At 41.7% G+C, this 21,319-nt stretch overlaps 1 protein-coding gene across 1 annotated transcript; it reads left to right on the top strand.

The window, feature by feature from the left end:
- The first annotated feature begins 227 nt into the window (after window positions 1-227).
- SF3A2 (splicing factor 3a subunit 2) lies at window positions 228-20,511 on the top strand. Its single transcript, XM_051972243.1, has 9 exons — window positions 228-343; window positions 6,944-7,109; window positions 8,692-8,763; window positions 10,185-10,231; window positions 14,382-14,491; window positions 16,978-17,027; window positions 17,466-17,606; window positions 18,605-18,673; window positions 19,300-20,511. The coding sequence occupies exons 2-9, from the start codon at window positions 6,984-6,986 to the stop codon at window positions 20,365-20,367; spliced, it is 1,683 nt and encodes a 560-aa protein (XP_051828203.1). The 5' UTR covers window positions 228-343; window positions 6,944-6,983; the 3' UTR covers window positions 20,368-20,511.
- Window positions 20,512-21,319: the final 808 nt, after the last annotated feature.

Genomic DNA, 21,319 nt, shown 5'->3' with positions numbered 1-21,319 from the left:
CCGCTATGGTCGTTTCTTCCTTGATTTCTAAAGACCCGGATGTACACGAATTCTGGGTGGGACGATTTAGAAACTAACCCCGGCCCTTTCGCGCGCTTTAGGGAAGCAAGGCTCTAGGAGGCCGTTGGCACTTTGAGGGGCGGGGCGCTCCACCCAACTAAATGTCCGTGAGCAAAGCGGTCAATAAAGTTTTCTAGGGCTCTTTGTCGCGCGTGCGCTGGTAGAAGCTGCCGCAGCGTTGCGCATGCGTGGAGGGCCGGTCCGACACTGGGCTGCGGAGATAACGGCGGAGGTCTCGTGGCGCGGGCCGCGACCCGGGCTTGGGGTTTCTGTGAGGAAGCCGGTGAGGAGACGGGAACGGACGCTTTGAAGTTCTAGGGACTCGAAAAGAGGAAGGAGTACTGCTTGGCCCGGGAGAGAGAAAAGGGGGGAGGGGAAAGCGGCCCAAAGGCCTCAGGCCCGGTGTGTCGCGTGAGGATCCCATATCACCCCGGAGGTGGGGGGGGGGAAGGGAAGGAGGGGAGAGACGCGCCGTATCTGATGGAGTGTGGAGAGTGCTCGGGGACGTTGCACTGTGGGGAAGAGGTAGGCGCACGCAGAGGGGTCTGGGGCGTGCGCTGCTGAGCGGAAGGAGGGTTGCGCGGAGGGCCCCGGGGGCGAGCATTGCGAGTAAGGAAGGAGAGGCGGGGGCGTGTGCTGCTGGGGTGAAAAGGGCCGCGCGCTGAAGGGGGAGGGGCGGAGGCGAATACTAAGGAAGAGAGAGGAGAGGCTCGCTTGGCGGGGGTAGGGGGTGTCTCTGCTGGACTTGTGAGTGAGTCCCTGAGCTTCGACTGAATTAATGGCCGGTGATGGACTTTCTTAATGGACTTCTCATTATTAGTGGCCCTACTTCCCTGGAGACAACTAAGATTTGCTTTTTAAGTATTTTGTATTTAATTTTAGGTATTTGAGTCATCCTAGTAAACTGGAAGGTCTCCAGCAACTTAAACGTGAAAAAAAGTCAATAAATTATGTTGAATTTCCTTTTTCTCCACTAAACCAAGTTGATTTTCCAATAGCTTCTTACAGTGGGTCTGATCGTGTCATTCCTCTATTCACTAGAAAGAAATGTTCAGAGGGGGTTCTGTACATGGAAAGGGTCTTCTCCCTAGCTCCTGAGGTAGTCCTGTCCGGTCCTGTAAAGTCTTTCACGATTTGATCTCACTCTGCCTTTCCATTCTCATTATTTTTTGCTCTCTTCTTGATGATCTCTGTGTCCTTCTTGCTCCTCATGTGTGATGTTTTTGTCCTGGCAATACCATTCATTCTCCCATATACCTCATTCAGTTGAACCTGCTCTCTGCAATTAGGTGGCACAGGTTGCAAGAGCATTGGTCTTGATGTTAGGAAGATGGGCTTCAAACCTGACCTTAGATACTTACTAGCTGTGTATATCATTCACTTAACCTCTGCCTGCTTCAATTCCTCATTGGCAAGATAGAAATAATACTACCTACCTCCCAGGTTTAATTTGAAGATAAAGTATTTGCAAAGTATCTTTGCAAATCTTAAAGCTATATATGAGTGCTAGCAAGTTAGCTATATTATTGTCTTTTTATTTGTAAAATGTAATAGCTTTCTTCTCCTTGATATTCTCTAGATTTCTATCATTTGGTCCTGGTTCTCCTCAGTCTCCTTTGCTGAATCTTTGTTTAACTCATGCCCTCTAACCCTGCATATCCCCTAAAGCTCTGCTGGACGTCTTCAGTCTTGACTCGGGTCTTTCCCCAATTCAGTCTAAGTTGCCTAAATAGTCTTCCTAAATTATAGGTTTGACAGTGCTCTTCTCCTATGAATAAATTCAAATGGTTCTCTCTCATCTTCAAGATTCAATACAAAAGCCTTTGTGTGCCATTCAAAAACCTTCAAACCTGGCCACCTGGCTTTCTAATTTTTATTTTTTTAATAGCTTTTTATTTACAAGTTATATGCGTGCGTAATTTTACAGCATTGACAATTGCCAAACTTTTTGTTCCAGTTTTTCCCCTCCTTCCTCTCACCCCCTCCCCTAGATGGCAGATTGACCAATACATGTTAAATATGTTAAAGTATAAATTAAATGCAAAATAAGTATACATGTTCAAACAGTTATTTTGCTGTACAAAAAAGAATCGGACTCTGAAATAGTGTACAATTAGCCTGTGAAGGAAATCCAAAATGCAGGCGGACAAAAATAGAGGGATTGGGAATTCTATGTAATGATTCTTAGTCATCTCTTAGAGTTCTTTTGCTGGGTGTAGCTGGTTCAATTCATTACTGCTCCATTGGAACTGATTTGGTTCATTTCATTGCTGAAGATGGCCAGGTCCCTCAGAATTGATCATCATATAGTATTGTTGTTGAAGTATATAATGTTCTCCTGGTCCTGCTCATTCCACTCAGCATCAGTTCATGTAAGTCTCTCTAGGCCTTTCTGAAATCATCCTGTTGGTCATTTCTTACCAAACAATAATATTCCATAACATTATATACCACAATTTACTCAGCCATTCTCCAGTTGATGGGCATCCACTCAGTTTCCAATTTCTGGCCATTACAAAGAGGGCTGCCACAAACATTCTTGCACATGCAGTATATTTTATGATATATATCATTCCCTGCTATGTTGGGGTAAAAGGAATTGGCAGGACATGTGAATTTAGTTGGTCTCTTTATAATCTGTTGTTTGGGTATTTGCTGACTCAACTATCCAGCCTGCTAGCTCAAGTTCTTGTCCCCACTGTGTTTGAGAGAAAACAGATTGATTCAGTCCTATATTATCATGGGACCCTGGAGAGTAGAAGCTCCAATCAACAGACATTTCTCCATGGAACATCATGCCCCTACACCAGGTTCTTGCTGCTGTCCTCCACCCTGCCTCCCCTTTCAACTTTGCTTGTGTGTTGTTTTATCCCATTAGTAACAGGACAGCAATTCTTATTTATTTTATCCCTAGCACATAATACAGTGCCTAGCACATAATAGATTGTAATAAATATTGAATTTTTCATTTATAAAAATTATTTAATTTTATTTATAAAGTTATTCTCCTTACCTTGGTTTAACTCACTTTTCCCACCTACCAAATTTATGCCATCTTAAATGAGACTTTACTGCTTTGAAGCATTCCTTTTATTTTTCCCTGATTGGTTCTTCTCCATGTTTTGGGTATTCTAACTTACTCTTCTTCAGCCAGATACACCACTCATCCTTTATTTCTGTCATTGAATGACTTCACCTTATCTCCTATTCTTCTCTCCTATTACACATTTTTAGGTCTGATTTCTTTCATTCCTTACTCTCTTCCTTGCTCCAGTGTCCTAGGATGAGGTGATCTTTTCCTTTGCCAAGGCTAGCCATTTTACTTGTGCTCTTTCTCCCGCAGGGATCCTACCAGATAGTTATTGGAAAGTAGTGGTAAAAGGGAGCTTCCCTTCTCATTGGGGGAGATACACATAAAGGAGGACTCCCCTCATGTTCGTGTTCAGCTCAAGGCCGATTGTTAGAATCCTAGTGTTAACTCAATGGAATTGATAGAACCAGTGCTTATGTGCTTAGGTTTACACCTTTGGAGTTTACACCTTTGGGAGAATTCACACATTAGAGATCACACATTAAAGCTCACATATTTAAGAGAGTTTACACATTGGCTCACACATTGGAGTTCACAAGTCAGGAGACATCCAAATTTACACCTCCCATAATCCCACTCTCAGAGGAGGAATCAACCTTTGAGTTTACACCTCTAAAAGAGCATAAAAAGGAGCTGAGTCAGTCAGTTAAGGAGATTGAGAAGTTAATCTGCAGTTGAGCAGAACCAAGATTCAGAGAGAGCTGGAGGCTGAAGCTGGCAGACAGGCTGCAAGAGCTCTTGGAACTAAGGAGGGAGATAGGCCTCTAAGAAAACTAACTGGGCTGGCTATTTTGAAGGAGACAATAGAGGATTTAAACTTTTAACACCTGGCTGCATTTGAGGTGATTATTACTTGGAACTAAACCTAAGGCTGCCTCCAGAAGCCTCTCCAAGAACCCTACTCCCAGAGAACCATCATATTAAAAAAAGAAGAAGAAGAACAGTACAGCCAATGGAGGGGTTGGTGCTACTTAGGTTCTGGAAGGGAAAGTAACAAGGCAGATGTTAAGTCATTGAGCATTTATTAAGCACCCTCTGTGTGCCAGACATTGGGTGAAATACTGGGAATACCAATAAAGGCAAGAGAGTGTTCCCGCCTTTGAAGAGCTCACAGTCTAATGGGGGAAACAACACACAAACAATTCTATACAAACGACATATACTGGATAAATTAGAGATTATCAAGAGAAAAGAGACTAGAATAGCAGTGAGGAGGATTGGGGAAGGCTTGGAAGGGACTTTAGTTAAGACTTGACGGAACCCGTGGGAACATGGAAATGGAGATAGAGTGGGAGGGTACTCTAGGCATGAGGGGGACAGGCAGGGAAAATACTAGTAGTCAGAGGTGGAGTGTCCTATTCAAGGAACAAGTCTGGACAGTCTCATTGGATTGTAGAATGTGGAGGTAGGGGATCCTGGAAGTAAGAGGGAGAGAGCCATTGGAATTGGCTGAATGGGGCAGTGGAGTGGAGGTGAGAGTGCAGATTAGTAACAGGCACAATTGCACTTCTGAGCAAAGCAGTCTGACAGACAAGTTCCTTTCATCTTTAATCTCTCCTTATCACTTGGCTTCTTCCCTGTTATGTATAAATATGCTCAGGTTTCTCCCTTCACTTGACCCTGTTCCCATCCTGTATCTCTCTACTGTTTCACAGGCAAATTCCTAGAAAAAACCATCTACACTTGTTGCCTTCACTTCCTCACCTCCCACTCAACTTCTCAGCCCCTTCTAATCTGACTTTTGACTACACCATTGACTGAAACTACTCTGTCCAAGGTTACCAGTTATCTCTCAACTGTTTATTCCTTTTCTAAGTCTTCATCCTGCTTCACCTTTCTACCACTTTTGACACTGTTGACTGACCATCTCCTTTTCTTGGATTAATTTTTAATCTTTTTTTTTTTTTTGAACATTGTCCTGTCCAGATTTTTCTCTTAGTTGTGTGACTTTTTTTGCAGTTTTCTTTGCTAGGTTATCATCCAGTTCCCTCTGCCCCCAAAACTTGGGTGTTCCTCAAGATTCTCTCCAGGGCTACTTTTCTTCTGAATCCAGATTTTTCTATGTTTTCATCAGCCCCAAGGATTCTGCCATGTTTGGACTATATTTCTCCTTCCTTTCCACTTCTTGGAATCCCTAGTTTCCTTCAAGATTCAGCTGAGGCCCCATAAAGCCTTTCCTCATTCCCTCAGCTGCTATTTCTTTCTCCCTCCCTCCCATATTCTTAGGTGTTTATTGTGTGTTTAGATTATCAGCTACCAGCCTGTTGAATTTTCACCCAGGTGACTTATTGTTAACTCAAATTCAGCAGTGCTAAAGTAGAATTATCTTTCCCCAAAATTTGTTCCTCTTTTCATGTCCTTTTTTTGCTATAGGAATCACCATTTTTCTAGGCATTTACATCTACAACCTCAGTGATCTTTGATTTTTCTTTCTTCCTTCCCCTTAGTCACTTGCCCAAGTATTGTTATGATCTCCACAATGTGTCTTCTATCCTTTTCCCTTACTGAGATAACTTTAGATTAGTCCTGTTCACTTTATGCTTAGACTATTTTATAGCCTTCTAATTGATCTCCTTGCTTTTCTAGGCTTTCTCCTTGTTTCATTAATCTTCTGCACAGCTGCTGAAATTAACTTTCCAAGGCACATGTCTGTGTTATTGTTCCCCATTAAACCTCTTCCGTGGTTTTTTGAAGTTGCCTCCTGTTTAAATAGAACCAGCTTGGCATTTAAATCCCACATAAACTATGTCCAATCTACTTCTTTAGAGCCTCAGGTCTTTGAAGTTATTCTTCACAATTTGGTTTGTCAGATCATTTTAGGTGGTGCCTGACTTAGAGTCAGGAAGACATGATACCAAGTCCTGCTTCAGGATACCCTAGTACCTCATATGTAAAATGGGAATAATAACTTCCCGGTGTGTTATGAGTTAAAATATGTCAAACTTTTTTCATTCCTTAAGATATTATATAAATGATAGCTGTCACCATCTCTGCCTTTACATCTGCTGTCCTCCATCCCTGTTGTGTACTTTTTAAAACTCTTATTTCTCAGAAATCATGTCTACTTCAAAACCCAGGTATCCCTTTCCTCTATGGAGTCTTCCCTTTGCCACCACTCCCTCACTCCCACCTCTTAGTGTTTTTCCATGTGTTTTACTTAATACTTATAATGCTTGTATATATGTAATAACACATCTTCTACCAAGAATGTCAGCTCCTTGAGAGCAGAGATATGTGTTTTTTATATCCAGAGCACAGAGCAAACATTTAATAAATATTTTATTTGAATTGAACAACTTAGAGGTGGAATGGGAGGGAGGCCAGGTTGACAAAACATGACTGAGGCTTCAGGGAGGGGAGATTCAACTACTTTAAAAGTTAATTTGCAGAACAGACCATAGATCCCGAACAGCTTGTAGAAAAAGGAATTCAGAGGAAGGAGTAAGGAGGACGGTTTCAAAGAGGAGGGTGGGATATGAAGGTGAAATTTTCCATCTTAGTAAACTTAGTTTGTTTGAACCTGATATGGAGGATGCGGTGTTGGGGAACCTATGGAGAATTTGTATGAGGGAAGTGAAATAGGGAAGATTGCACACTCAGGCTAAAATTCAAGAAGATGTTCATAAGCAGGGTTACATTTTCCTTGGTGATTGATAACTTTTACCATTGGGGTATTATGTTGTATTTCTGTTTTGAATCTAAAACTGGTTTGGAGAGGATTTGTCAAATTTCTGAAATTTCAATCTTGCCCTGGGTTAATTTTCATCTTGTTCTTTCCACCGTATTTTGCAGATTTTTTTACTCTGTGCACTGAAGTCCAAAGACCATCACCATGGATTTTCAACATCGGCCTGGGGGCAAGACTGGGAGTGGTGGGGTAGCTTCATCTTCTGAGAGCAACCGAGATAGAAGGGAGCGCCTCAGACAGCTTGCTCTTGAAACAATTGATATCAACAAGGTAAAATTCACCCCATGTTAGTTTGAAAAACTCACCTGGCTGTCTTGGTTTTTAGAACTTAATATGATATCTCAGTTTGGTGGTTTAAGACTTCCTCTATTCCATCTCCTTGTATCCTGCATTTTGAACAGTAGCATCTTATATTAAAAAGCTCATAGCCCTAAGAGTCAGGAGACTCTAGTTCTGGTATCAGCTTCATCACTTGCTTTGCTCTAGTTAACCTCTTTGCTTCTCAGTTTTCTTCAACCATAAAATAAGTGGCTTGGACCAAATGATCCACTAAAATTTTCTTCTGACACATGTGATCCTATTGATTACAATAAGAAGCTTGAAGTAAAGAAACAGGATGGACAACATCTTAAACCTTTTAATAATGAAACACAAATTCTAGCAAAATGCCAATACAAAATTGAAGGAAGAAGATATGAGGGTTGAGTTGTGATTTTCCTTTGTTTTAGGTCCGTGGCAACCTAAGCAATTGTACATAACAGGTTCTTCTCCATATTCATTCCATTTTACTATAACTTTTAATGCCTGCTACTGATGTGGTCTTATTAGATTCTCATGAGCATTCAGGATACTTCGGTTTTGCATTGTGAACGTGGACAAGTCACATTGCCTTTTCAAATTTGATCACTTCTCAAAAATGGAGAAATTATTTTCCTTTTTGATCTGATTTTTTCTTGTACAGCATGATAAATATGGAAATATGTATAGAAGAATTGCACCTATATTGGAGTACTTGCTCTCTGGGAAAGGAGGATGAGGAGAAAGGAGGAAGAAAATTTTGGAACACAAGGTTTTGCAAGGGTGAATGTTAAAAACTATCTTTGCATGTATTTTGAAAATAAAAAGCTATTGTTAAAGTGGAGGAATTAATATCATATCTTCTCAAAGTTGGTACAAGATAATCTCTTTCTGTTCAAAAATCTGTGATTCTTTGATTTTGATGCCTTTTTTTTAAATGAATGTATCTTTCCCAATACTGCTGACTTTCAAAGAATAGCAGTTTGTAAAATGATGATCAACCAAATAATAAAGTTTAATATCTTTATTTTTTTACTAATGGAAAGAGCTACTTCTTCTTATACACTAAAACTCCTTTTTTTGTGCCCTTCTCTCTCAGATAGAAGTTCCTTTGGGGGAGCTTTTTGATTTGTTTCTTTTTGAGAGGAGTGGTTTCTGTATTTCTCAGCATCTAGCATTGGGTCCAATGCATCCAAAATGTTAAATTGAATTGACCCTAAGTTTTTGGCTTAACAAATCCTCATCCTCCTTATCCACATTCATCTCTCTCTTTGACAAGAGGTAAATGGCTGGCTCTAGGAATTGGAAAAAATTCTTCCATTAAAGCTAAAAAAAGAAACTCTTCCTCCCTTTTCCCCTCCTTTAAATTGTACAGCTCTTTGGGGTCAGAAAGAGAGTGTGTAACCAGTCACTCAATTAAGAAATGTCTCACACATCCAAAGATGTAATTGGTCACAAGATATTGTTTTATCTGCTCTCTTTTGGTAATATCGAGCATCTTACTGTGTTTGTGATTTTCATTTCATTAATTTAAATTATATTTTTACTTCTCTAGGATCCCTATTTTATGAAGAATCATTTGGGTTCCTATGAATGCAAACTCTGCTTAACACTTCACAACAATGAGGTGAGTTATTTTTTGAGTGTAACAGTTTGCTTATCTGAGGCAGCTAGGTGGCACAGTGGATAAAGTGCTGGTTTAGGAATCTGAAAGATTTCTCTCCTGGGGTTCAAATCTGGCTTGGGACACTAGCCTTGTGACCCTGGACAAGTCATTTATCATTGCTTACCTCAGTTTCCTCATCTATAAAATGATCTGGAAAAAGAAATTGCAGACCATCCCAATATCATTGCCAAGAAAACTCCATTTAAATGGAGTTTGAAGAATCAGACATGATTGAAACTACTGAACAACAAAACCAATTGAGGACCTGTAGTCCTTTGTGGCCTTTAAACTTTGGGGGGTTTTTCTGTGATCAGAAATAGATGATAATTCCTAGAGGATCATGAGAAGCCAGTTTCTGAATATTAATATATATCTGTATAGTGAGATGAAATCTGGGCTTCCTCAAGGGAATGTAACATATAATAAAAACATCATCTTCATACCTCTGTAGTTTAAGAAATTGGAGCAAGTGTTTTACAGCTAGTCTACAAAATGTTCAGGAATATGAATCACATTTTCAATATTCGCTGAAGTTAGTCAATGTTTGCCAGTTGATTGATGTTTATTAGAAGTGTCTTCTTTTTAAAAAAAAAAAAAAAAAAAAAAAAAGCTTGATTAGGCTAAATCATCTAATGGACATCACAGTGGTGTCCAAAATAAATTCATCATGTTAGAAAAAAAGGTTGAAGCTAATAAAATAAAATGTAATAACGTTAAATTTAAAATCCTGTGTTTTGGTTCTGAAACTAGTTACACAGGTAAAGAATAGGAAGAATGACTTGAATAGTTTCATGTGAAAAATACCTTGAATTTTAGTGAACTTTTGGGGGGGGGGGGAGGGGCTGAGACAGTTGGGATTAAGTGACTTGCCCAGGGTCACACAGCTAGGACGTGTGTGAACTAAAATTTTCATAAAGCTCGGCAATGTGTTTTGATAGCCAAAAAATGCTGATGTGATTCTAGGCTGTATTCATAGCAAGTTATTATCCATGAATGATAGTTGTATAGGATTCTGTCCTCTCCAGAGCCTGACTTTAAGTACTGGAAAAGTTGTTAAGTGAAAAAGGAATTAATTTGTTCAGTTGGACCTTGTAGGTTAAACCTTAGTAGGACTGGTGAGTGGAATTTAAAAGGGTAATAGGTTTTAGCCCACTCTTAAATCGATCTTAACAGTCAGAGGCCCAGAGCTCAAAAGTATGGGATGCATTAGGAGAGAGGGCATCTCTCATCCTAAGAGGCTTTTCAGCAGAAGCTAGGTAGCTTTTCCAGGCATGTGGTAGAGAAGATTCACACTTAGCAGTTGAACTGAGATCCCATTGTCCTTATTCTGTGAAACTTCTGGTAATTCACCCCAACTTGTTTTGTGTGTTTCCCCCCTCTAGGGAAGCTACTTAGCTCATACTCAAGGAAAAAAGCATCAAACAAATTTGTAAGTATTTAATAGTAAGAACTTTTAGGAACCTGATGTTGAAGTTATTAGTCACTTGTACTTCTCTCTACTTACTTTCTTGTGTTCTTATTCCTACTAAAATTCTATCTTTTACAAGAAGCCTTTTTCAATACCTCATAATTCTAGTGCCTTCCCTCTATTAATTATTTCTTTTTATCCTGTTTATAACTTGTTTATAGTATATATTTATTTGCTAATTTTTCACCTATCAAATTGTTAGCTCCTCGAGGGCAGGGACTTTTGTCTCTTTACTGTGGTGCATATACCTAATAAATTTCTGTTGTCTGACTGACTTTTACCCTATATCTTTCAATTTGATTATTTAGTATTCAGAGGGCTGATAGGAAATACACTTTGCTTTTATTTTAGACATTGTTTCTTGAATTAAAGCATCCATGGGGTTCTACAGATAAGTACAACAGCAAAACCTTATTCTTGTGATCAGGTATCTTCTTGAACAGGGACTAGCAAATTATAGGACTGCTAAGAATGATTTTTACATTTTTAAATAAAGGTTTTATTGTAATTAAAAACTTAAAAACCATCCTACATACCAAAATTGCCCTCAAGCAATAGTTTATTGATTCCTGCCCTAGAAGCACACATTATTTGTCTTCAATAATATCTCATGTCAGACGTTTTGTCTCAGTCAAAATATATATGAAATAATGAGATGTCTGTTTTTACTCTTAATGTGATATAATTTTTTGCTTTAAATTTTTTTGGCATAATATGCATTATAGATAATTGGGGAAAGCAAGTATAATAGTCACAAGAAAGCAAAAATGTTAATAGTCTTGCAGTGAAACAAATTCCATGATTGTAATTTGAGTGCCAAATTTCAAAATACCAGAGAAATAAAAGAGTAATAATAACTGTCTTCAATTTAAGTTTATATTAAAAAAAATTCTTAATTGATTTATCTTGGGGTTTTTTTTTATTATCATCTACAGTTCCCACAGTACTCCCCTCCCTACCCCCCATTCCAGAAAGCTGTCTTTTAAGATAAAGAAGGAAAAAGAGGAAGAAAAAAATTGAGCAAAACTATGGAAAAAGTCATCTGGGCTTTTCTCCCAGTCTCTGTGCCAAGGAGCTAAGGAGAAAGTGCCACCTTAGATCTCTTCTTTGGGGTCAAGCTTGTCCATTAGATCTGCACAGCAGCAGTACTTTTCTGTTTTGTTCTCATCCTTTTACCTGTTGTTTTCCTTGTTCTGTTTCCTTCACTTGACACCAGTTTATATTTTCTTGTGTTTCTTTTCTATATTCATCATAGTTACTTTTCTTTCCAATGTGATGTTTCTTCAATCACTCATATGCTGCAGTGTAGTCAGCTGGGCCCAATTAATCATCCTCTTCTTCCTTGTCCCCAGTTCTTTGTGCAGTGCAATACTTTGCACAGTGGCACATACATTAAGACAGAGGATGTGCCCATGGGCTGGCCGAACAAGCTATATGATATGAAGGATACAATTTTACTATTTCTTAAGAATTCAGAGAAGTATAGGCTGACTTAGCTGAATGAATGGGAAAGGAAATCAGCAGAATCATATTTACTTTTAAGTAGTTATATCTGGGTGATCATGATTTGCTATGTAATCAACTTTAAAAGGTTCTCTGGTTCTAGCAAAATTACAAAGAAATTTATAAATAAAACATTATAGTCAAAAGCAACTTTAAAAAAATTGAAACTATGATGAACTAAAGCCAAGAAAGAATGCTGATTTATGTAAGTCAAAAGGGAAATGGAAGTAGTTAGGAATCATCTTAAAAGATGAATTAACATGTGCAATGTTACAATTACAAAATGCTGATTTGTATTAGTCACATCCTTTTCAAGTTACTTATAATTTGTAAATCTGGGGGAGGGGGGGTGAGCTGAATATAAAAGTTTTGGGTTTGGGTTTTTTTTTTTCTTTTTAAGGCTTAAGGCTTGAAATTTTAAAGTTATTGGTCTTAATTGTTTAGTACAAAAGTACCAGAATTATAGTAATGAACATTTAAAAATTATTTTAAAACGTTCTAGTTACCAAGCATATATTAAATGTTTATTATGTGCCAGGCACAGTATGATAAGGGCCGGGAGTACAAAGTAAGACAAAACAATCCCAGGCTTCATGAAGTTCACATTCTTCTGAGGGACCATATACAGACAACATGTCCAAACAAGATAGATACAGGGTAAATTGGTGATAATCTTAGTGGGAAGGCGCTAGCATTGAGTGGGATTGGGAAGACTTTTTTTTTTTTTTTTTTTTTTTTTTTTTTTTTTTTTTTTTTGCAAAAGGTTTGATTTTAGCTGAGACCTGAAGGAAGCTGGAGAGCTGTGGAAGCAAAGGTGAAGAGGTAGAAAATTGCTGACCTGGAGGACAGCCAGTAGAAATGTAGGGAGTCAGGAATGTCTTATACAGGAGACAGAGGGAGGCCCATTTTACTGGATGGAATTTCATACAGGGGAGCAAAGTGTAAGAAGATAAGAAAGGTTGTAGGAAGGCCGGGTTATGAAGGGCTTTGAATGCTAAGCAAGGTTTATATTTGATCCTAGGGTTAATAGCTACTGGAGTTAATATTGAGTTAGAGGGAATGATGTGGTCAGACCTGTACTTGAGGGAGATCATTTTGACAGCTGAGTAGAGGATGGCCTGGAATGGGGAAGTACTTGTGGTAGGGAGAACCCCTTCTCTCTCCCTCCTCTCCCCCCCCCTCCCCACTCCCACCCCTGGCAGACTGTTATAGTAGGCCAAGTAAGGGGTGATAAGGGCCCTGTCTAGAGTGGTAACAGTGTCAGGAGAGGAGAAGGCTCATAAGAAATGTTACAGATGTAAAATTGACAGGCCTTGGCAGCAGATTGTATATGGGGATCAGAGGCAGTGAGGAATTAAAGAGGACACCTAGATTGTGACTTGAGGATGACAGTACCCTTGACAGTAATAGGGAAGTTAGGAGAAGGAGAGACTTTGTGGGTCGAGATATAATGTGTTCTGTTTTAAACATGTTGAGTTTAAAGTGTCTGGGATATCTACTTCAAGATGATTAGAAAGCTGTTGGAGACGTGGGACAAGAGCCCAGAATAGAGGATGGAACCTGGTAAATCATTCTGAAAATCGTCTTCATAGAGTTGATAATTTAATCCATAGGAACTGAGATCACTAAATGAAATGGTATAGAGGGAGAGGAGACAGGGACCTAGGATGGAGCTTTGGAGGACACCCATAGGGCTGAAGGTTCCCCTGGATTTTGTTTGAAGTGTTTGTGCTACTACTATAGAAAGTTTGAGAATCGTTTCTTGAAGGGATGTCCAAATGTTGTTTGAAACCTGCTGAGGTTATCATTTAAATTATTAAAATCCTCATCACTCTACCCAAGCTGTAAAAGCAAGTAAAAAGTATAAGGGAAGGTTGTAGATATGTGTTGAATCTCTTCTGCTTGCAGTGTCTTGGAGAAGATCCCAGAGTTCAGACCCATCCCAAACAGGGAGCTCAGTTTTAATTTTCATATTTTAGGACTCTAAAGTGAGGAAGAATGGAAGAATGCTTAATTAAAGGGCAGCTTAATCTGTAACCTTGGAGAGCCATAGATCCCCTCGTGTCTTGCCCACTTGTCACTTGATTAGTTGTTCTGTGAATGTGAGTGAGTGGTTGTTTGCAGTCCTCTGTGATTTCTACTTCAAACAGCTCTTTCCCATTTGTTTGTGGTATGGTGGGAAGAGAGCTAGATAGTAAAGCCAGAGAACTTGCCTCAAGCCCTGGCACTATTATTTGATCATGTTATTGAATCTCTTTAAGCTGTGATTTCTAATCTATTGAAGGATTTGGAGCTTGATGACATCTGAACTTCTTTCCAGCTCTCATTCATTCCTTTTTTTTTCTCTTTCCATTCTCATCATATCCCTTTGAAGCAGGCAAAACAAGTATGATTCTTTGTTTCAAGAAGGTATCTAGAAGAGAGGCCCATGAATGATCAACTTAGAGTGGGGAGGTGGGAGTGTCACATCGAAAAAGTGACAGCCAAACTGGAACCCAGGCTTCCTGGCCCTCATCTCAACCTTTTTCACCAGAATAAGGGATTTTTCCTTTAAGACAACTTAAGAGACATAGCAGGATACTAACTCTTTTATTGTGGTTGATGTTAGGGCTCGGAGAGCTGCAAAAGAAGCCAAGGAGGCTCCAGCCCAGCCAGCCCCAGAGAAAGTCAAAGTGGAAGTGAAGAAGTTTGTGAAAATTGGTCGTCCAGGGTACAAAGGTATGTGACCTGGGGCTCCCTCAGGCGAACCAGACTTGGAGTACAGTACAGCAGGTGGTCTCTGCAGCTGCTCTTTGAATTGTAAATAAGCTTTTTAGCTGTTGTAATCAGTGACCCTGAAAACCCTCCCTTTACCTATAGAAAAACTGTTAATTTTTGGAATTCATACCGGGAATCTAGTCAACTCCCCAGAATCTCCTCCCAGCTCTTTTTACAGATCTTTCTGTCACACCGAATAATGATCTACTTCTTTGTGAGGTGTTCAGAATTGTTGGCAGGCTGTCTGACCTACTAATGTATAATCATGCCTTGTAAAATGCCCTTTGGTCAATATGAATATTTCTAAGAGAGAAGGTGTTCTGTTTGTCTTCTTTAAAATAAGTATTTTACCAACTATCCCAGGCTAATAAAAGGCACTAGTACCAGATTTGAATAGCCTTCCCCCTTCTTTGTGTCTCCACCTTGGTGATTTTTACCTTTTAGCACAGGACATATAACAGAATGCCATTTGATATTGCCTTCATTTTTCCAAAGGACAACACTCAGTGAAATAGTACTGCTCTTTCTCTAGATCCAACACAGAAACCTGTTTTTTTTTTTTCCTTTTATATTGATTTATGAATGATGGAGGTGATTACTGTTCCTCTTCTCCCTCTCCTTTTTATTAATGTCTATTTCAGAGAAAGTTGCTCCCCAGGGAAGTTTTGTAGTTAAGCTGGGCTGCTTTATGGAGCCCAAAAACCAAAAACCTCTCGACCTGAGAGGCTCTTAACCTCTTTGGAGCTGGGCAGAAATCCTCTTAACAGTCAGGTCATTTTCACCTCATCTAAAGCTTTGCACCAAAGCCTGGTCCATAAAGCCAAGAGGTGTAGAGATTGGTTGGTTTTTTTTTGTTTTGTTTTTGAGATTGTTCATCTTCATAAACAGCTCTTGGCTTTGTGGCAAGATTTGCACATTCATTTTGATTGTTGTGGCCTTACATATTTAGATTGATTTTAGAATTGTCTTCACTCCAACAGTTACTGAACACCTTCTATGTGCAGAACACTGGTGGAGGGAAAGCAGCTAGTCTGGTAGGAACTCACACAGGAGGTAACTGTAACAGAATTACATGAGCTTTAAAAAGGCACAAAGTAGTGAGGAATACAGTCTTTATCATAAGTGTTTAAGAAAGTTTCATGGAGGAGGTGGGATTTTAATTGGGCTTCAGATCATGGGTATAAATTCAGCAAGACAGAACGGAAGTAAAGGCAAGAAAGGACTTACGTGTGAGAGGCAGAGTATGAGACTATGAAGTTGACCTGAGACTGGATTACTCAGATGGAAGTAACATGAAATACAGTTGTAATGAGGGTCTTAAATAATGTCTTATATTATCCATAGACAGTTTGAGCAGTGGAATACATAACCAGAGAGATGCTTAAGAAGGATTCTTGGAGAAAGGATATGAGAAGGCTTGTGTCAGGAGGATGTTGTACTGATACAAGCATTTGAGCACAGATGCCATTTTATTTTAACTGCGTCTTCTACAGCTGGACTAAATTAGTACCTTTGATATTGAGCTGATGGTCATCCAAAGGGGCCTTCAAAGTAGCTGCACTTAGCTTTTCAGACTTAGGGCTAAAGAGTGAGACTTAGGGCTGGACTCCTAGAGGCTACCTGGCACACAGAGGAGACACTGTGGTCCAGCTGGTCACACAGATAGCCAGGAGAGAACCAGGATTTGAACTCAAATCCATTGCTCTTTCCACTGTACTATACTGTCTTTTATATGTCGTTCCAAGTGAAGTATATCTGTAGTAAATAATACTGTTACTTAGTCTTTTTTCAAGGAGGGGACCAAAAAATGTTTTTTAAAGATTTTTTTTTCAATTAACAAACATCTTCTCTTTTCCACTATTTCCCCTACTGATGGGGGAAAAAAAAAAAGAAAAACCTGTGTAACAAAAACACAATCAGAAGTAATTCCTCCCTCTGCATGTCCCCAAAATCTGTAAGTCAGTCTGTATCCTGAGTCCCTTACCTCTCTGTGAGCTGGTGGGTTGTGGATTTCATCATGGATCAGAAGACAACTTCTTTCAAAGAATCCAACATCTCTTAACTGCTTTTATCAGCATGTATTTGATGGCCTTCCTCATTCACACAGACTACATCATCATATATTTGAGTTTTCCTGCTTTTTTTTTCCTGCATGTGAAATACCATAGAAGTCTCTAGGAGATATTTTGTAAATCTAGAGGCAAGTGTTTGAATTTCTGAAGTAACGCAGACAGCTGGTCCCCCTGCCACCCCGGTTGTTCATCAGGCATCGCTCCCCTTCCAGCAGAGTGCTGGACGTTGTAGACAAGAGGCTGTCCTGCCCTTGGGTTTCTTACAGTCTGTGCAGTAAGGGGTATAGCTTTGGGGGGGGGGGGGGGAAGGGGCGCAATACAAGTCTTTGAGGTGGGCTTTGTTAGAGTGATTGACTTCTTGTTTGTCTGTGTCAGTGACCAAGCAGCGGGACACAGAGATGGGCCAGCAGAGCCTCCTCTTTCAGGTAAGCTGTCCACTTGCCCACACCTAACACCCTTTGTGAATGAGCATGTTCCTTGTATGGAAGTTCAGAAGAAAGATCCCTTTTTCTTCCTTTCTTTCTTTGTTGTTGCTGTTACTGCTGAGCCATTTGGGGTTAAGTGATTTGCCCAGGGTCACACAGCTAGGAAATGTTAAGTGCTGAGACCACATTTGAACTTGAGTCCTCTTGATATCAGGGCTGGTGCGCTAGCCACTGTGCCAACTAGCTGTCCCTAGATCCCTTTTTCTTAAGAACTCTGATTAGGCTCCAAGTGATCAGGCCAATCCTTTCTCTTTGTGTTATGTAATATGTCTGTCTGTTCTAGCCGAGCACTCCCATTTCCCGGGCCTTGGTTACATCTTGACCTTTCCCTTCCTCCTACCCCATTAACCACTTGTGCTCCTGGGTCTGTCGCTATAGATTGATTATCCTGAGATTGCCGAGAGCATCATGCCACGCCATCGATTCATGTCTGCCTATGAGCAGAGGATTGAACCCCCAGACAGACGCTGGCAGTATCTTTTGATGGCAGCGGAACCCTATGAAACCATTGCTTTTAAGGTAATGCAAGAGAAAGCGGAAAGACTGGGGTTCTTTCCCCTTGCCCCTCTAAACCTTGTGCTTCCCTCCAAGTCACTTCTTCTATAATAGTTTCTTTAGTGTTATCAAACCCTCTGCCCCCTAGATGCCATTTTAGGGCTGTAGATGATAGGCAGGGGCAGTTGTTCTGGCTCTGATAGTCGTAAATGAGAGCCTTTATCCTGACTCTCAGGATATAAGAGGAAATGGCTATATCTATATATCTATATCTATAGATATAGATACAAAAGAAAATGCTTTAAGACAGGAATAACATGATGGATTTAAAACGGGATATTATCCCTCCCACTAGTACTTTCTACCAATCTCTGATACTTCCAGATCTCTCTCTCCAGCCCTGGTCTCCTTCTGAGCTCCAGTGCCTATTATATATCTGAAACTAGATATCCCCCTAACGTTACATCCTTCCCTCAGTATATCCAATGCAGAACCTATGATCTTTCTGTCCTCCTCCCTGTTTCTGACCTCATCCATTTTGAGAAGCATAGATTTGGGAATAAGATCCTCAAGTCTTCAGAGCTCTCAAACTGTACATGTGGAATTACCTTCTCAGGGTAGGCAGAAAGTCTGAGTAACTCTGGACAAATCAACTGTTTGTCATTCCCCCTTCTCTCGAGCATCATTAGATCTCTAAGAGCACTTTTGGCCCTGCGTATGATCATCCTAAATCTCTGAGCAACCCCTGGTCAATACGTTAATGGTCTGAACCAGAGATCTTCAGACTTTTGGCTTCCTGGAGGGACCTTATGGGATCCATGCATTGTTCTCATATGTCTCAAAAGATCCCAAACCCTTATGGCCTTCCCATCCTCATACCCCTCCTCCCCCCAACACACACCCCTTCCTCCCATTTTTAGCATCTTTCTGTTATATCAGCACGCTTGGAGAGGAGAGAAACAGAAATCTCCGAGTTATCTGTCATTCGACTGACCCTGTCTAATCTCTTCCTTTCTGCTCAGGTTCCAAGTAGAGAGATTGACAAGGCCGAAGGGAAGTTTTGGACCCACTGGAACAGAGAAACCAAGCAGGTAACCAGTGATTCCTCGCCCTTAAGTTGAGGGAATTTACTTAAATTTTTTTTTTTTTTTGAGATCTCTAGCTCTGAACTTCTCTACTTTAGGGGTCCCTTTAAGCTCGAGAGAGTGAGTAGCTTCACAAAACTTGCTTAAAGGGTCATTGTAGGCTGGGATAGACATTTCCAGGCCTCTGGCATTACCAAATCAGCTACTTTTTATGGTTGACTTGTCAAGAGTGGGGGCTTCTCTGGCTAAGAGCCACAAGTTTTCTCCTCTGTCTGCACCCACCATGAGCTGGAGATCTCAGCTGACCCCAGAGTGCATCACTCCAGCTTGTGGCCAAGGCCCTGGTGGGGGAGGGCCTCTCTTCTTGCTTGTGTGGCTGAGACAGGTTTTCATCACTGACTACTGGTATGGTTCAGTTTGGGGTTAAAATAGACATTTGTCTCCCATTCCAGGCTATAGAGCAGTTTGGAAAGACTTGAGCACCTGCTTTAAGGGGAGGAAGTAGCTCTAAGCAAGGTTTATTGAACTTCCCTGGTGTAGGATAGAAGACTGAACATGGGGACTCTTGCCAGACTTGCATGTCTCAGAAAATTGACTTCTTTCTCTCTCTTTTTTTTTTTTTTTTTTTAAAGTTTTTTCTGCAGTTCCATTTTAAGATGGAGAAACCTCCTGCTCCCCCAGCTCTCCCAGCTGGGCCTCCAGGAGTGAAGCGACCCCCACCCCCACTGATGAATGGTTTGCCTCCTCGACCACCTCTGCCAGAGTCCTTGCCACCACCACCTCCAGGTGGCATGCCACTGCCACCTATGCCGCCCAGTGGGCCTGCACCTCCGGGTCCTCCTGGACCACCTCAAATGCCCCCTCCTGCACCTGGAGTGCATCCTCCTGCTCCTGGGGTTCATCCCCCAGCTCCTGGGGTCCATCCTCCGGCTCCTGGAGTGCACCCTCCAACTCCCGGGGTACACCCTCCTACTCCTGGGGTTCATCCACCAGCTCCTGGGGTACACCCCCCAGCTCCTGGAGTACACCCTCCTACTCCTGGAGTACATCCTCCAGCTCCTGGGGTACATCCTGCAGCACCTGGAGTACATCCCCCAGCTCCAGGAGTACACCCCCCAGCACCTGGGGTGCATCCTCAGGCTCCAGGAGTACACCCACAAGCACCTGGGGTACATCCTCAAGCTCCTGGGGTACACCCACAAGCACCTGGAGTTCATCCTCAAGCTCCTGGGGTACACCCACAAGCACCTGGAGTTCATCCTCAGGCTCCTGGGGTACACCCACAAGCACCTGGAGTTCATCCTCAGGCTCCTGGGGTACACCCACAAGCACCTGGAGTTCATCCTCAAGCTCCTGGGGTACACCCACAAGCACCTGGGGTTCATCCTCAGGCTCCAGGGGTACATCCCCAAGCTCCTGGAGTTCATCCCCAAGCTGGGGTTCATCCCCAAGCACCTGGGGTTCACCCCCAGGCTCCAGGGGTTCATCCCCAGGCTCCTGGAGTTCATCCCCAGGCTCCAGGGGTTCATCCCCAGGCTCCAGGGGTTCATCCTCAAGCTCCAGGGGTTCACCCCCAGGCTCCAGGTGTACACCCCCCAAACCCAGGAGTACATCCCCCAACTCCTATGCCCCCAATGTTGCGGCCCCCTCTTCCCTCAGAAGGACCTGGGAATATTCCTCCTCCTCCACCAACCAATTGAAAAGCTTTTCATCCTCCCCTACAAAGTTGGTTCTTATTTACATTGCATCATTTCCCCAAAGACAGGTTTGGTGTTTTTTTGTACAGAGATTTGAACTCTGTCCTCTAAGTTGATTAAATAGGTTTTTACCTTGTTTACATCGAATGGAATAATGTGCAATAGCCTCATTAAGTTATGGTAGAGTCCAAATCAGGTCACCTCCCTGCCTTTCCCTGGTTTCTAGGAAGAAAGCTGCTGTGCGTCTACCGGTAAGGAGCTTGTTGGGGAGCATTCGCCCCTTGTTTCTTGGTGGGGGGGCTCTGACACCCTGCCAGGCTTCTGTCCATTAGACATAGCCATGACCTCCCCAGAGTGGGTACCTTGCTCGCCGTTAACTCTTGGGGTTGACACAGCATTTAATCCTGCATTTAATAGGCTGATTCCCAATGTCAGGATTCTTCTTGAGCCTTGGTCATTGTCATGTTTTTTTTGTCCTTCCATTCTTGAAGGGGACCTGACATCGGGGAGGTGCTACCGTGACATGCAAGTGAATTGGATTTGAGTGCAGGACTGCCAATGGCCCCGGATGCCGTGGGAGACCTTGACCTTTATAAGCCAGGTCTTTCCCAGGTCTGTTTGACTGAGGCATTGCCTAGAAGGGGATTACAGCTAGGTAAGAAGCGAGGCAGAGCATGGCCTCTTTCACTAGCCCAAGAAGAGCCAGAATGGCTTTCTGGCCAGAACAGAAGCGGTTGCTTAAATTTATATTCACTCTGAGCTGAGTGGGGCCAAAATGACGACCTTGTGGGGTGCCCAGGCAGTTGAGGGCCCTCTCCCCCTGTCCTGATCTGTGTCACGGCTCTGGGGGAGAAGGGGAGGCAGCTGGCCTTGCTTGTCGTGGTGTCTCTTCCCTGAGGTCATAGTCAAATTCCATATTGAAGGACAAACAGTAACAGTGGTTGGCCAATCAGCG

Source organism: Antechinus flavipes, chromosome 1, assembly GCF_016432865.1.
Source record: "Antechinus flavipes isolate AdamAnt ecotype Samford, QLD, Australia chromosome 1, AdamAnt_v2, whole genome shotgun sequence".
Lineage (NCBI taxonomy): Eukaryota > Metazoa > Chordata > Mammalia > Dasyuromorphia > Dasyuridae > Antechinus > Antechinus flavipes.
The sequence above is the reverse complement of the archived record's forward strand: the minus strand, read 5'-3'. Positions and strand labels throughout refer to the sequence as shown.

What these genes read in the sequence shown, in the direction of transcription:
- SF3A2 (XM_051972243.1), top strand. Translation starts at nt 6,984, where the DNA reads ATGGATTTTCAACATCGGCCTGGGGGCAAGACTGGGAGTGGTGGGGTA. An exon ending in TGGTCGTCCAGGGTACAAAG is followed by an intron (nt 14,492 to 16,977) that starts GTATGTGACCTG and finishes TGTCTGTGTCAG; the next exon opens with TGACCAAGCAGCGGGACACA. An exon ending in GGAACAGAGAAACCAAGCAG is followed by an intron (nt 18,674 to 19,299) that starts GTAACCAGTGAT and finishes TTTTTTTTAAAG; the next exon opens with TTTTTTCTGCAGTTCCATTT.